General features: G+C 47.9%; 1 protein-coding gene across 2 annotated transcripts in view; it reads left to right on the top strand.

Annotated features, from left to right (window-relative positions):
* ELMO2 (engulfment and cell motility 2) overlaps window positions 1–14,017 on the top strand; it is a 65,190-nt gene that overhangs the window by 46,270 nt on the left and 4,903 nt on the right. For both annotated transcript variants that reach the window (XM_044297538.1, XM_044297537.1), the window contains 2 exons: window positions 2,157–2,293; window positions 10,486–10,649. In XM_044297538.1, coding sequence (XP_044153473.1) covers window positions 2,157–2,293; window positions 10,486–10,649 — 301 coding nt within the window. The remainder of the gene's footprint in view (window positions 1–2,156; window positions 2,294–10,485; window positions 10,650–14,017) is intronic.

The raw sequence follows: 14,017 nt of genomic DNA, 5'->3' as shown, positions 1-14,017 counted from the left end.
CACTGAGGAAAATAAACTGTCAGATGAAATGCTGAATGTAAAAGTAAATTCCTCATTAAAAGTGCCCTGTCAGACCCAGGAAGAAGTACAGCAGCGACAAATCACCAGGACCAGATGGCATACACCCCCGTATCCTAAGAGAATTAAGTAATGTCATAGCCAGACCCTTATTTCGGCTATTTACAGACTCTATACTGACAGGGAGTGTTCCACAGGATTGGTGCATAGCAAATGTGGTGCCAATATTCAAAAAGGGTGCAAAAACAGAGCCTGGAAACTATAGGTCGGTAAGTTTAACACTGTGGGTAAACTGTTTGAAGGTTTTCTAAGAGATGCTATCTTGGAGTATCTCAATGAAAATAAGCAAATAACAATATCAGCATGGCTTCATGAGTGATCGGTCATGTCAAACAAATTTAATCAGTTTCTATGAGGAGGTAAGTTCTAGACTTGACAGCGGCGAATCAATGGATGTCGTATATCTGGACTTCTCCAAAGCATTTGACATTGTACCACATAAAAGGTTAGTATATAAAATGAGAATGCTCGGACTGGGAGAAAATATCTGTATGTGGGTAAGTAACTGGCTAAATGATAGAAAACAGAGGGGGGTTATTAACGGTACACACTCATATTGGGTCACTGTCACTAGTGGGGTACCTCAGGGGTCAGTATTGGGCCCTATTCTCTTCAATATATTTATTAATGATCTTGTAGAAGGCTTGCACAGTAAAATATCAATTTGTGCAGATGACACTAAACTGTGTAAAGTAATTGACACTGAAGAGGACAGTATACTGCTACAGAGGGATCTGGATAGATTGGAGGCTTGGGCAGATAAGTGGCAGATGAGGTTTAACACTGACAAATGTAAGGTTATGCACATGGGAAGAAATAATGCAAGTCACCCGTACATACTAAATGGTAAAACACTGGGTAACACTGACATGGAGAAGGACCTAGGAATTTTAATAAACGGCAAACTAAGCTGCAAAAACCAGTGTCAGGCAGCTGCTGCCAAGGCCAATAAGATAATGGGTTTCATCAGAAGGGGCATAGATGCCTGTGATGAGAACATAGTCCTACCACTTTACAAATCATGTCAGACCACACATGGAGTACTGTTCGCAGGAGCCCAGAACTGTACACAAGGCAGACATAGCAGAGCTGGAGAGGGTCCAGAGGAGGGCAACTAAAGTAATAACTGGAATGGGGCAACTACAGTACCCTGAAAGATTATCAAAATTAGGGTTATTCACTTTAGAAAAAGACGACTGAGGGGAGATCTAATTACTATGTATAAATATATCAGGGGTCAGTACAGAGATCTCTCCCATCATCTGTTTATCCCCAGGACTGTGACTGTGACTGTGACGAGGGGACATCCTCTGCGTCTGGAGGAAAGAAGGTTTGTACACAAACATAGAAGAGGATTCTTTACGGTAAGAGCAGTGAGACTATGGAACTCTCTGCCTGAGGAGGTGGTGATGGTGAGTACAATAAAGGAATTCAAGAGGGGCCTGGATGTATTTCTGGAGCGTAATAATATTACAGGCTATAGCTACTAGAGAGGGGTCGCTGATCCAGGGAGTTATTCTGATTGCCTGATTGGAGTCGGGAAGGAATTTTTTCACTCCCTTAAGTGGGGAAAATTGGCTTCTACCTCACAGTTGTTGTTTTTTTTTGCCTTCCTCTGGATCAACTTGCAGGATGACAGGCCGAACTGGATGGACAAATGTCTCTTTTTGGCCTTATATACTGTTACTATGTTACTATTGGGGGACACCGCACTGTTGGTACAGGTGTGACCTGCACATATCACCAGAACAGGGCAGAATGAATGAAGTGGCGGCCACTTGTTCAGCTGTTTCCATGACCTCCGTGGAAATGAATGGAGATCCCACAATTCTCAATGGCAATGTGCTGATTTTGTGGTTGGTTGCTGTAGGCTAGTTCTTCTATTAGGTTTGATGAAAGGTTGTATGGACAATTTGGAGTCATCTTGTGTATCTGCGGTAAAGAAAAAATCTTCTGTAAATAAGCTTGCTGTCCCCAATGTTTACAAGCTTAGCAGCTGGATATGGGTCGAAACATTTTCGTTGATATGTGCAGATCTGAAAGACATGGCCCTTCCACTTCTCTTTTCTATTACATAGCTAATGAAGGTCGTAATGATTATCACCCCATGTTCTTCACCCACGAGAGGGCATTTGAGGAGTTTTTCTGTATCTGCATCCAGTTGCTTAATAAGACCTGGAAAGAGATGAGAGCCACCGCGGAGGATTTTAATAAGGTAGGTTGTCCTGTGCGTGTTATATTTATAGAGAATGGCTCTAAGCTGGATTTCACAAGGATCACAGAAGTCATTTTAGAAAAGCTGAGATTAATCATATAATGATGTGGTCAGCCCAGCACGTTGTGGTATTAGTAGATGTGTCACATCACCATTCATTGACTTTACTAATTAACTTGCCTTAATAGAAATCTGGACAATTTCCTGGAAGATGAGGACCTCTGTATTATGTCACAGCTTTAAGTACATTTCACTAAATGTTCCCCTAACATACCAGTAAATAGGGGCACATGTATCGCTCTGCTTGGACAAAACACAGATGAAATTTTGGTGGTTGAGCTTCTGCTTCAGCGTATTTGGGGATGTGAAGAATCCATGTAAATTGGCTTCTCATGTCCTCTTTAACCTCTTAAGGACCTTGCCAGTTTTCACCCTCATTTTTAACAAATCTGACATGCCACTTTATTTGGTAATAACTTTAAAACGCTTTTACTTATCCAAGCCTTTCTGAGATTGTTCTGTTGTCACATATTGTACCTCATGACAGTGGTAAAATTGAGTCAAAAAGGCAGATTTCACTGGGATAATTTTAAGCTGCCATGTCACATTTGAAGACCCCCTGATGCACCCCTAGAGTAGAAAATCCCCAAAAATGACCCTATTTTGGAAACTACGGGATAAGGTGGCAGTTTTGTTGGTACTATTTGGGTACATATGACTTTTGGTTGTTCTATATTACACTTTTTGTGAGGCAAGGTAACAAAAAATAGCTATTTTGGCACCGTTTTTATTTTTTATTCACAGTGTTCATCTGACAGGTTAGATCATGTGGTATTTTTATAGAGCAGGTTGTTACGGACGCGACAATACGAAATATGATTTTTTAGTGTCTCCATATTCTGAAAGCCATATTTTGTTATATTTTTTGGGGGCGACTGTCTTATGTAGGGGCTCATTCTTTTCGGTATGAGATGACGGTTTGATTGGTACTATTTTAGGGTGCATATGACTTTCTAATCGCTTGCTATTACACTTTTTGTGATGTAAGGTGACAAAAAAATCGCTTTTTTTTTTTTACACAGTTTATATATTTTTTTATTTTTTTACGGTGTTCACCTGAGGGGTTAGGTCATGTGATATTTTTATAGAGCTGGTTGTTACGGATGCGGAAATACCTAATATGTATACTTTTTTATTTTTTATTTAAGTTTTACACAATAACCGCATTTTATTGTGTAAAACTTAAAAAATCATGTTTCTCGCTGGTATCATTGGGGGACACAGGACCGTGGGTATAGCTTGCTGCTGCCACTAGGAGGCGACACTAGGCTGAAAAGTGATAACTCCTCCCCTGCAGGCTATACCCCCTCCAGCCTGGAGAGAGCATATCAGTTTTTAGCTTAGTGTCGTAGGAGGCAGACCTCCCTGCTTAGCAGGGTGGCTCTTTTACAATTTGTTTTTATTTTATTTTATTTTTTTTAGGTATGGGGCACAGATTCGCATGCGTCTCTGTCTCCCTGGGAGGCTGGCCGGTGTTGCCTGCTCCACCGCCCTGCCTCCCCCCAAGAAGACAAAGCGGACCAGGGCAGCCTCGCTCCCCTGCTTCCCGCCAGCAAGAGGGCCACCTACTCTCCAGCCCTTCTCTACCTGGACCCCTGATGCCTGGTGCCAGCGGTCGTGGGGTGGCCCTGCTGGTACAAGATTAAGGGTGAAGACCACAGATGAAGACAGGTGAGTTTTACTGCCCCTCCCTGTCCCCCTCACATGGCCACCTTCTGGAGGGGGTAACGAATCCTCCACCCGTCGCCCAGCTCACCTCGATAGAAAGGGTTAATCCCATTCCGCGGCGGCGCCATCTTGTTTTCACCTTCCCGATCTAAAACAGGCGCCTTCTGCGCCCTATTCCGGTCCCTGCTCTCCGACCGACCGGGTGGCTTCCCGGCCGGCCAAGCGACGCATCTTCTCGGCGGCTCCTTTCTGGAGCCCGCTAAGCCGTCCCAGGAGAGCAGGCAGAAAGGTTCCCCATACTCGGCCGGACGCCGCAAAATCTAGGCCCCGGCTTTATTCGGGCCCACCTTGTTATTTCTTTCTTTTCCCTCCGGCCACGCTAATTTACTCCTCCGATGGGCTTACGCGGTCAGTGGACACAGGCGACCGCATTCCGGACATTGCTCCAGGTACGCTCTGTGCTGACTAGCGGTGAGTCCGGTCGGCCGGCGTCATAATTTAGTCCCCGGCTTTGCGGCCTTCTAGGCCGGACCGTCCTCACTCATTTCAGGCCCCTGTTTACTCTAGGTTTCTGTCTGCAGGCACAGTGTGCCTTAATATGGCAGTATACAGCCCTCCCTGACCTCCTCTCCATATCAGGCTAGGTCCTCACCAAAAAAAAAAAAAAAAAAAAAAAAAAAAAAAAAAAAAAAATTATGCGCATACAGATCCTGCCTTCCTCAGCACACAAAATCCTATGGAGTGCATCTGAGGGATCCCAATCCGCCCTCCGGGCCGTTTGGTTGATAATGATCCAACTGCATAAATCCAGTGGAGCACATCTGGAGGATCCCAATCCGCCCTCTGAGGCCGTTTGGTTGATTTTGCTCCAACTGCGCAAATCCAGTGGAGTACATCTGAGGGATTCCCATTCCGCCCTCCGGGCTGTTGGTTGAGAATGCTCCAACTGCATAGATCCAGTGGGGTACATCTGGAGGATCCCAATCCGCCCTCTGAGGCCGTTTGGTTGATTACGCTCCAACCGCGCAAATCCAGTGGAGTACATCTGAAGGGATTCCCATTCCGCCCTCCGGGCCGTTTGGTTGATAATGCTCCAACTGCATAGATCCAGTGGGGTACATCTGGAGGATCCCAATCCGCCCTCTGAGGCCGTTTGGTTGATTATGCTCCAACTGCGCAAATCCAGTGGAGTACATCTGAGGGATTCCCATTCCGCCCTCTGGGCCGTTTGGTTGATAATGCTCCAACTACGTAAATCCAGTGGAGTACATCCGAAGGGTCCCCAATCCGCCCTCCGGGCCGTTTGGTTGATCATGCTCCAACTGCATAAATCCAGTGGGGTACATCGGAAGGATCCCAATCCGCCCTCTGAGGCCGGTTGGTTAATGGTGCTACAACTGCGCAAAATCCAACTGCGCAAAAATCCAGTTGAGGACAACTGAAACTTCCCATCCACCCTCCGGGGGCGTCTGTTTGAGTTTCTCCCCCTGCGCAACTCAGCGGAGGACCTCTGGAAGTTCCCAATCCACCCTCCTGGGTCGTTTGGTTAATAGAGCACCGTCTGCGCAATCGGTGAGCAGACCTTTAGTTCCATTCCACCTCCGGGTAGTTTTGGTTCTTATATCGACACCGCCACAGCCTGCAACAGCCATGGGCTAGAGGCTGAGAGGTGGAACTGCGCACGAGTGGGCCGAAGCAGGACAGTTATTCGGACTCCGACATGATTCCGGATTATTTTTCCTAGATTACGTACGTGCTAACCGGTTCTGGTGTAGCATTAACCCCTTCCTTAGGCACTATTTACTCTTCTACTAGATACAGCGCTTAATTTGGGTATTACCTCCTTCCTGAGGTGGACTGACCTCACTAGCATTAGCCTCAATGCCAGCCATAGGTGCCCCTCGTTCTGTGAGTGGCGGAATTGAAGTTCCACTGAGCTCAGTATCGTCAGCATACATTAACCTTTTGTATAGGTGGCATTATGGCATTCTCACTGCTGTCGCAAATGTTGACATACGCATTACCCCCTTACTGGGGTGGGATGATGGCACTTCCCACAGGGTACGGAACTCGTCATATGCAAGTTCCTGCTAGGTGCGTTACCCCCTTCGATGGGTGTTGTATTTGCACTACCTCGGGTTACAGTACTTACTGGATATGTTACTCCCGATCATAGGTAATGCGTTGGCACTGCCACTGGGCGCAGTGCTTGGCGTAGATTTTCCCCTCCATTGAGTGGGTACTTACACTTCCGTGGATCGCGGTTCTGACTATCGCTACCCCCTTCCCTAACCGGGGGTTTGCGCTTCAGTCGGTCTCCCATTTGCCATCACATACTTCCTAGGGCATTACGCTCTACAAACGATCCGGTTACGGGGGAATCGCTGCCTCTTTGCATGCTGTATTTCAGCTACGCCACGACTTTGGATGCCTTGGTTTCTTTCACAGGTGGTCTGTGGCAACAGTCGGTACCGCTGGTGCCTGATATTCTCCATCTAGTGGCATATGGATTTTGCCTATGGATACTCTCATATTGTATCCCTTTTTCTTCATGCACCTATTGGAGACACAAGAATGTGGCCTTTGTGCTCTCAGGGGGTCACCAGCCTTGTGTGTCCTAGTGACTCCCTATCCCTATGAGCCTCCACCGTTTCAGGTCAGTCACACTGCACAGAGTACTGTGGTCAAGATCCGGTAAGCCGAATATTCCACCGACTCCGGGTGCTTCGTCTACCACTCATCCTTGTCTGGGTGAGGGCGTTATGCTGGCAATCTGCAGTGGCTACTACAGCGGCTTATCCTTCGCAGGGTAGTCTTCGTGCTAGGGCTAGATGCTCCTAATCGCTGTAGCGAGACGACCCCCCTCAGGTAGGGGTTCTGCCCTGGTACTAATTCGGCAGTTGCTCCTGTTCAGCGCCCTTGTCAGGTGGAGGGTTAAGGTTAGCTCTACTGGCTGGGCCAGCTTGATACCAGAACTTCTACTGGAAGTCTTCAGGCCTTCCCCTCATGTCCACGCTGGCGGAGCATGCGATAGCCCCTACCGCACGAGGGGTGTTTGAGTCACCACTACATGCTGAGGTTCCTTCTGCACAGTTCTTTCGTCAGGCAACAGATTCCTCTGACAAGAGAATCAGTGACCTCTACGGGTGGCCTACTCTTCGGCTGGAGTATGGCGTAAGCATTACTCTTGGGGCTTCCCTTGTAGGGCCCCCCTTCCGGCGGAGGATCGCATCACCACTAAGATGCTGTAGAGCTCCAGTTTCTCATGGGAATGGGCTTTAGTTCTGGCCTCTTTTTGGTTTTCTACCAATGGGGGTCCGTGGCTCTGACAACTGTTGTCCTTCCGCCACATCCAATCCATATCCATATGTTTGAGAGACGCTCGTGATGTTAGCCGAAACGCGTCACAGTGTTGTAGGTGTCCAATAGAGACATCATCTTTTGTTGAAGACTACAAGGAGTGCCGGTCCTCTTCATTATTATTGTTGACTATTGTCCTTCTGTCGTCGGCTCGGGGATGGCGATAGTGTAGTTACCATGGCTGATCAGCACCTACCTTTTGAGTGCGTTCTACTGGGTAGATCAGTCCCTACGGCACTCGTCAACACTAGATTGCCGTTCTACGCGGGACCTGGATTCTTGTAGTCATACCGTATCGCCATTGGTGCTACCTGTCTTCAGAGGTCAGTGATATCACCTCAAGCAATGGTGGTTGTTCATTCACTGCTCATTCCGGGGGGTGACTGAGAGCCCTCCCAAGACGGGTAGAGCGGGTGTCTGTTGCGACGTCCCCCGCTAGTAGGGCTTTCGTCCCCGGTACGGATCACACGTTTCCTTTCCGGTCTCCCCTCGTGGTGGCTAACTGATCTCCTTATCCTCCTGTCTAGCTGACCAGTAGTCATGGGTGGTACGGCTCTGGAAGCCCATCTCTATTTTTTCACGGACCCAGGGTTCCTCGGGTGTGGTGGAGGCGTTGGACGTCGTGGTCGAACTTCACCCGACTAGAGTATTTCTCTCATCTTGTTCCACTCATCTGCCCTTCCAGGCAGCGTTGCCGCTTGTTGAAATATGGTCACTGACGGGGTTTCCCATCACTGGTGGTGCTCTCATTGGCGTTACTATCCCTTTCCCGTGGGGCATTGATCCTTTGACCTGCAGTGGGGCACGCCTGGCTCAGGCGTTTGTTTCTTAGTGATTCTCAGGCAGCTTCTCTCACTAGAAATCTCACCACCAGCCTCTATGGCTATAGGGGCGTTGGTCTACCGATATTCCGCTCCCTAGGGGGTGTTCTCTGGGCCAGAGGTGAATCCTACGGGCTTGGCCTTTTTAGTACTGCTTCCACAGCTGCGGCCGGGAGCCAGCTGTTGGTGGCGTTATTTTTATTTTTATTTTTTTCTCTGAATTGATTTGCCTTCTTGTGCGTACTGTTTTCTTTGAGTATGGCATCGGGCAGTGTTCCGTCCAGGATCCTCTTTTTTCGCAGAAGGTGGTCGCCTTTTCACGCCTCGCAGACATGGGTTTCCTTTTTTCTTCTCCCTCGTAGTACATGGACCGAGCTCTCCATCAGCCATGTGATTTGGCCTCTGAACTTGCTTGTCCTTGGCTAGCACTTACAGCCCTACGGACTTCTACCAATTCTTATCTTGGGGTCCTTGTCCAGGCTGCGGCCTCCAAGGGATGTTTTTCAGATTGGTCTGTTCACAAGTTGCTCGGGCATGCGCCCTCGGGTGAGCAACGCCCAGCTGAGTCTTGGCCCACCCGACCTGCGGTCGGCGCTTCTCGGGTCCATCTCCTTCATGCAGTAGCTTCCAGTGTTGAAGACGGTATCTTGGTCTTCCGGGCACACGTTCTTCAAGTCTTGCCGGGTGCCTTCCTGGGCGCCGGCGGGTACTGTTCCGGGCTGCAAATCCTTGCAGGCGGCAGTGAGTTACGCATCCTCGATGGTTTCTTCTCCATGGGCATGTGATTTATTCCCTCCCCGTGGACTGCTTTAGGACGTCCCACGGTCCTGTGTCCCCCAATGATACCAGCGAGAAAACGAGATTTTTGTGAAACTCACCTGTAAAATCTCTTTCTCGCGTGGTTCATTGGGGGACACAGCTCCCACCCAGTGATTTCTGTTTGCTGTGATTGTTGGCGGTTGTGGAGCCAGTATGGCCCCAGTTCTGGTTTGCTCCGGCTGGCGTTGGTCATTTGTTGGTTGTTTACCGTATGGTTATTTTTTCCTACTCCTATTGCTTGGGCACAAACTGATATGCTCTCTCCAGGCTGGAGGGGGTATAGCCTGCAGGGGAGGAGTTATCACTTTTCAGCCTAGTGTCGCCTCCTAGTGGCAGCAGCAAGCTATACCCACGGTCCTGTGTCCCCCAATGAACCACGCGAGAAAGAGATTTTACAGGTGAGTTTCACAAAAATCTCGTTTTTAGTGTCTCTATTTTCTGAGTGCCATAGTTTTTTTTTTTTTTTTTTTTTTGGGCGATTGTCTTAGTTAGGGTCTAATTTTTTGCGGGATGAGATGACTGAGGTTAGGGTGCGTATAACTTTTTGATCACTTGGTATCACACTTTTTGTGGAAAAAGGAGCTTTTTTTTTTTTTTTTACTTGAAACTTTAATTTTTTTGGGTAAAACTTTATTTTTCTTTATTTTTTGTCCCACTATGGGACGTCAAGATTTCAGGGTCTGATCCCTGTTTCAATACAGCACAATACATCTGTATTGTGCTGTCTTGAACTGTCAGTGTCTTAGGCTGTAAGATGCTAACAGTTGCCTAGGGGACCCAGCCCTGGGGCTGGATCTCCTGGGCTTCCTTAGCCGGCGGTCCCGATGGGGACACCGCAGCACGGGGACCCGATGGGGATGTACAAGCTGCCCCAACCCCCCTGTATGCCGCGGCCAGCGGGAACGTGGCATACAGGGGGTTAATCCGCCGACAACTGTGTTTTCACCGCTGCTGGCAGATACAGCAGGGTTCTGCTGCTGATCGCGGCAGCGCGTTAACCCTAGGACGAGAATGCTTGTCCTAGTGCGTTAGGTACCTGCAAGTTAGGAGGAGCATTCTCGTCCAAGGTCCTTAACATGTTAAAGGGGTTAAACATTCACGACCTGTCCTCAGGATATGTCATTAATATCTCATCAGTGGGGATACAACTCCTGGTTTTTCCGCCGATCAGCCATTGGAAGAGGCGTTCGGATGAACACTGTAGCTTCTTCAGTGCCGTACATTGTGTAGTGGCTGAGTCTCATGAATGGAACTGAGCTGTAAAAAGGCCATGTGACTAATGGACATGGAATCGGCCACATCGCTTGCCCAAGTGCTAAGTCCAAAAGCTGATGAACAGGAGTACCAGGATTCGGATCCCCACTGATCTGATATTGCTGACCGCTGCCAAGGATAGGTTATCAGTATTAACTTTGGAAGACCCCCTTTAAATAAATGTCTGATGCCTTCCACTTTTCATTTCAGGTAATGCAGGTAGTAAGGGAGCAGATTACCCGAGCTCTGCCCTCAAAACCCAACTCTTTGGAGCAACTGAAAAACAAACTTCGTAGCTTGAGTTACACAGAAATTCTTCGCCTGCGTCAGTCTGAGAGACTGAGCCAGGATGACTTCCAGTCTCCACCCATTGTGTGAGTACCTGATGCACCATGTCTGTTCATGTAAGAGCCTCCAGATGCATTTGAATGTTATTGTCAGATCATGGCAGATATAGAGGCAGCAAGGAATGTTGTCAGCTCTGATACCTGTAGGAATTGTTAATGCAGTTTTGTACTATGCAATAGGCTGTTAGTTTATAGGGAACCTTCTGCGTTTAAGAGAAAACATGATCTGGACCCAGGGAGAAGAGTCTGGCGGCAGAGAGAAGAGTCCGTCGTGCAGCTTTACCATTCTCAGCTCCCTGTTTGCATATAAGGATGCGCACAGCAGACTCTTCTCTCTGTACCATATTGCCGTCATCCCTAATTTCTTGTTAATGTCATTGGGGGACACCACACCATGGGTATGCGCCCAGCTACCACTAGGAGGCGACACTAGATATGAAAAAGGTTGGCTCCGCCCAGGTGGGCTATATCCTCTCCACAGACACTAGGCTAATCAGTTTTAGTCTAGTGTCCGTAGGAGGCAGACACGACCTGCTCTTCTGCAGGTCTTGCTGCAACTTTTTTTGCTTTTAAAAAAAAAAAAAAAATTATTTTTATTTCTTCTCTTCACTTTACAGGTGCAGGTTTTATCCTGCAGCAGGGGGTCTTCATCGTGGAAGTCCACTTTAGTAGCACTCCCTGTGGGCGAGTACCTCGGTGCCGGTCACCCAGTCCCCCATTACTGCTTCCGCAGTGGAGTACCGGAAATCCCACTCTTGAGCGAGTTTACCGAAGGGGTTACCCTGCGGCGCCCAAAGACGTTAGATGGTGATTATGCTCCCTACCCTAGTTAGGGACTCCTTCCCTCCCATCCATCCATACTCCATCGGGTCCCCTCCCCCCTGGCCGTCCTTCTCTTCTTCGGCCTCTTAATTACTCTAGTCCCCGCCTTGTGCCTGGACTAGAGTTCCTGCCTTTTTCCTGGCATCCAGGATCTCTGTGTGGCTCATTTTCTCTCTATATGGGGGTCGCAGTGACCCTTCCCCCTTAAGGCATTCCTTCCTCCCCTCCCCAGGCCCCGCGGTGTGCGCCCACTTAGGGTCCTTCATTTTCAGATGCGGCATCTATACTTTAGTCCCCATCTCCGGCTGTGACTAGGCCAAACTCTTTCCCGACATTTTTTCGGGCTTCCTGTTTTTATTCTAGGGGTGTTGCCTCCCTCATGGCCTTCTAGAATTTCCCAGAGGGTGCTTTCCCCATCTTCACAGTGCACCCCTTCCCCCTGCATGTAGCGTCATTGGTGGGTCGTATTATCTTGGGCCCCTGTTCGGTGGTTCATGTTGTGGCAGGTCCCCTGGCCCTCCATCCCTCCCCCTGGGTTGCATCTGCTCCTGCGGTGGCTTGGGGTTGCTGTGCTATTGGCATGGCTGGCCTGCATTCGGTGACTGGATCCTGGGCTCAGTCGGGTTACCCTAAACTCTGTTCAGGGGTCACCTTCTCCCCACGTGGGTCCCTCACCTCCACCCCACCGTAGCCTGCGCCAATTCTCAGCTATGATGATGATATGGTGCTGTTTCCTGCCCTCATGCGGCAGCATCGCCCCGTTTTATTTTATTGCTTGACTCACTTCTTATCAGGACTTCTCAGTCCTGTTATGCACCAGACAACCACACTCCCTGGGCAGGTTGTTGGCTATCATGCTAGATTTCTTCTTTGTCAACCCTATAAAGTACTACTGTATTCCGCACAGCCGCGTTACCCCATTTCATGGATGGAGTACTCCCGTTGTTGTTACTGCCTCTCTGCTTTGTTTTCAGAGTTATATGGCCCAGTCCTGGCAGAGTACCTGTATTACCACTGGATGCTCTATCCTGCAGGGATACGCAGCATTGTGAGCACCAGCCGCTACTGCAGTTTTCGGGTCATCGCTGGACGTCCTCTCTGATATGGCTGTGACAGGACTAGTGAGCGCCACACACCTACTTGGTGGCTGGAATTTTCTGCTGCTCGCTCTGGTACCGGACATGGCCCCGTAGTTCTTCCATGGTCTGGGCGTTCTTTTTTTTAAATCAAAATCATTTTTATTGGTTATTAATAAAACTATTAATAAAATGCAAATTTGTATACAATGACCAAGTTCCTGTCAGTCAGTTACATAGACAGAAACTTGATGTTATGATAATACAGAACAATACAAAAATACTGTTAAAAAACTATTTAACATCCCCCCCCCCCCCCCCGCTTTGCCCTGCAGAGAGATAATTACACCTTATGTATTTATTTATTTTTATTTATTAATCATACCTCAAAAAGGTAATATCAATGTGAACTAATAGTAAAATGTCCCAATAGGGACAGTTGTCCTCTCGGGCAGTCCCTTGTCAGTGCTTATGAAGCCAAGTTCCTGGTTTCTATCCAGCCCTATTGACAGGAATTAGTTTGGACATTTTCTCTTTCGAGGCGTAAAACTGTATTCAACCTATTTTTATATTCCTGTTTGTTGGGAGGCTTACCTCGTATCCAGTGCTTAGTAATTAAACCCTCGCCTGGAACAACATTCTGTGAATACATAAAGATGTTTTATCGTCTATTCCTGGGGAATCCAGTATGCCCAACACACAGACTCTGGGGTCATTGGGTAATGAGTCGTTACAGCTATGATTTCTCGTATCTCTTCCCAATATTTTTCCCAGTTCTTGGCAATCCCATACCATAGGAAGCAGTGTCTGTTCTGTTGCTCCACATCAAGGGCATGTGGAGTCCGGTCGTACACCTATTTTAAATAGAAGTTTGGGGGTTCTATACACTCTGTGTAGCAAGTATAGCTGAGACAGTCTCTGACATTCGTTCAGTATAAGACTAGTAGTTAAAGCCAGAATGTCATTCCATTGTTCTTGAAATATTGTCCCAACATCCTCTTCCCATTTTCCCTTTACCACCAAGGGGGTTGAGGGGGCATTGGCGTCAAGTATATGTTTATATAGTCGGGAGGTCCGGGCGTTCTTGGTACTCCCTTTTGTTCTCTGATTAGTTGTGCTACATGACAGAAGTGCCGTTCGCTTGGGCCTTGCCGTTGTCTGCACTTGTCAGTTTCTTCCCCCTTCCCTAGGGGTTTCATTGTGCTCTGCTGGTTTCTATATGTCAGTGTAGTCTCCCAGCTTCCCCATGCGAATTCCGCATCCTTTTCTGACATATGGATGTCTGGCGATTCTTTTACAAAATCCAGGGTGTTGTACTTGCCTTTTCCATGGCAGTTATACAATATGCTAGTCACTACACTTAGGATGGTTTATTAACCATGGCTGATGTTTTTTTCCCTATTGTTGCTGCATTTCATTTTTCCTTTGATATCTGGCTATTATTGTCCTCATGTGGTCCAGTTCTTTGGACCCTACTTGAGCCTCTGACTGGGTAAT

The sequence above is a fragment of the Bufo gargarizans genome, chromosome 6 (assembly GCF_014858855.1).
Source record: "Bufo gargarizans isolate SCDJY-AF-19 chromosome 6, ASM1485885v1, whole genome shotgun sequence".
Classification (NCBI taxonomy): Eukaryota; Metazoa; Chordata; class Amphibia; order Anura; family Bufonidae; genus Bufo; species Bufo gargarizans.
This window is presented reverse-complemented; position numbering and strand designations above follow the sequence as displayed.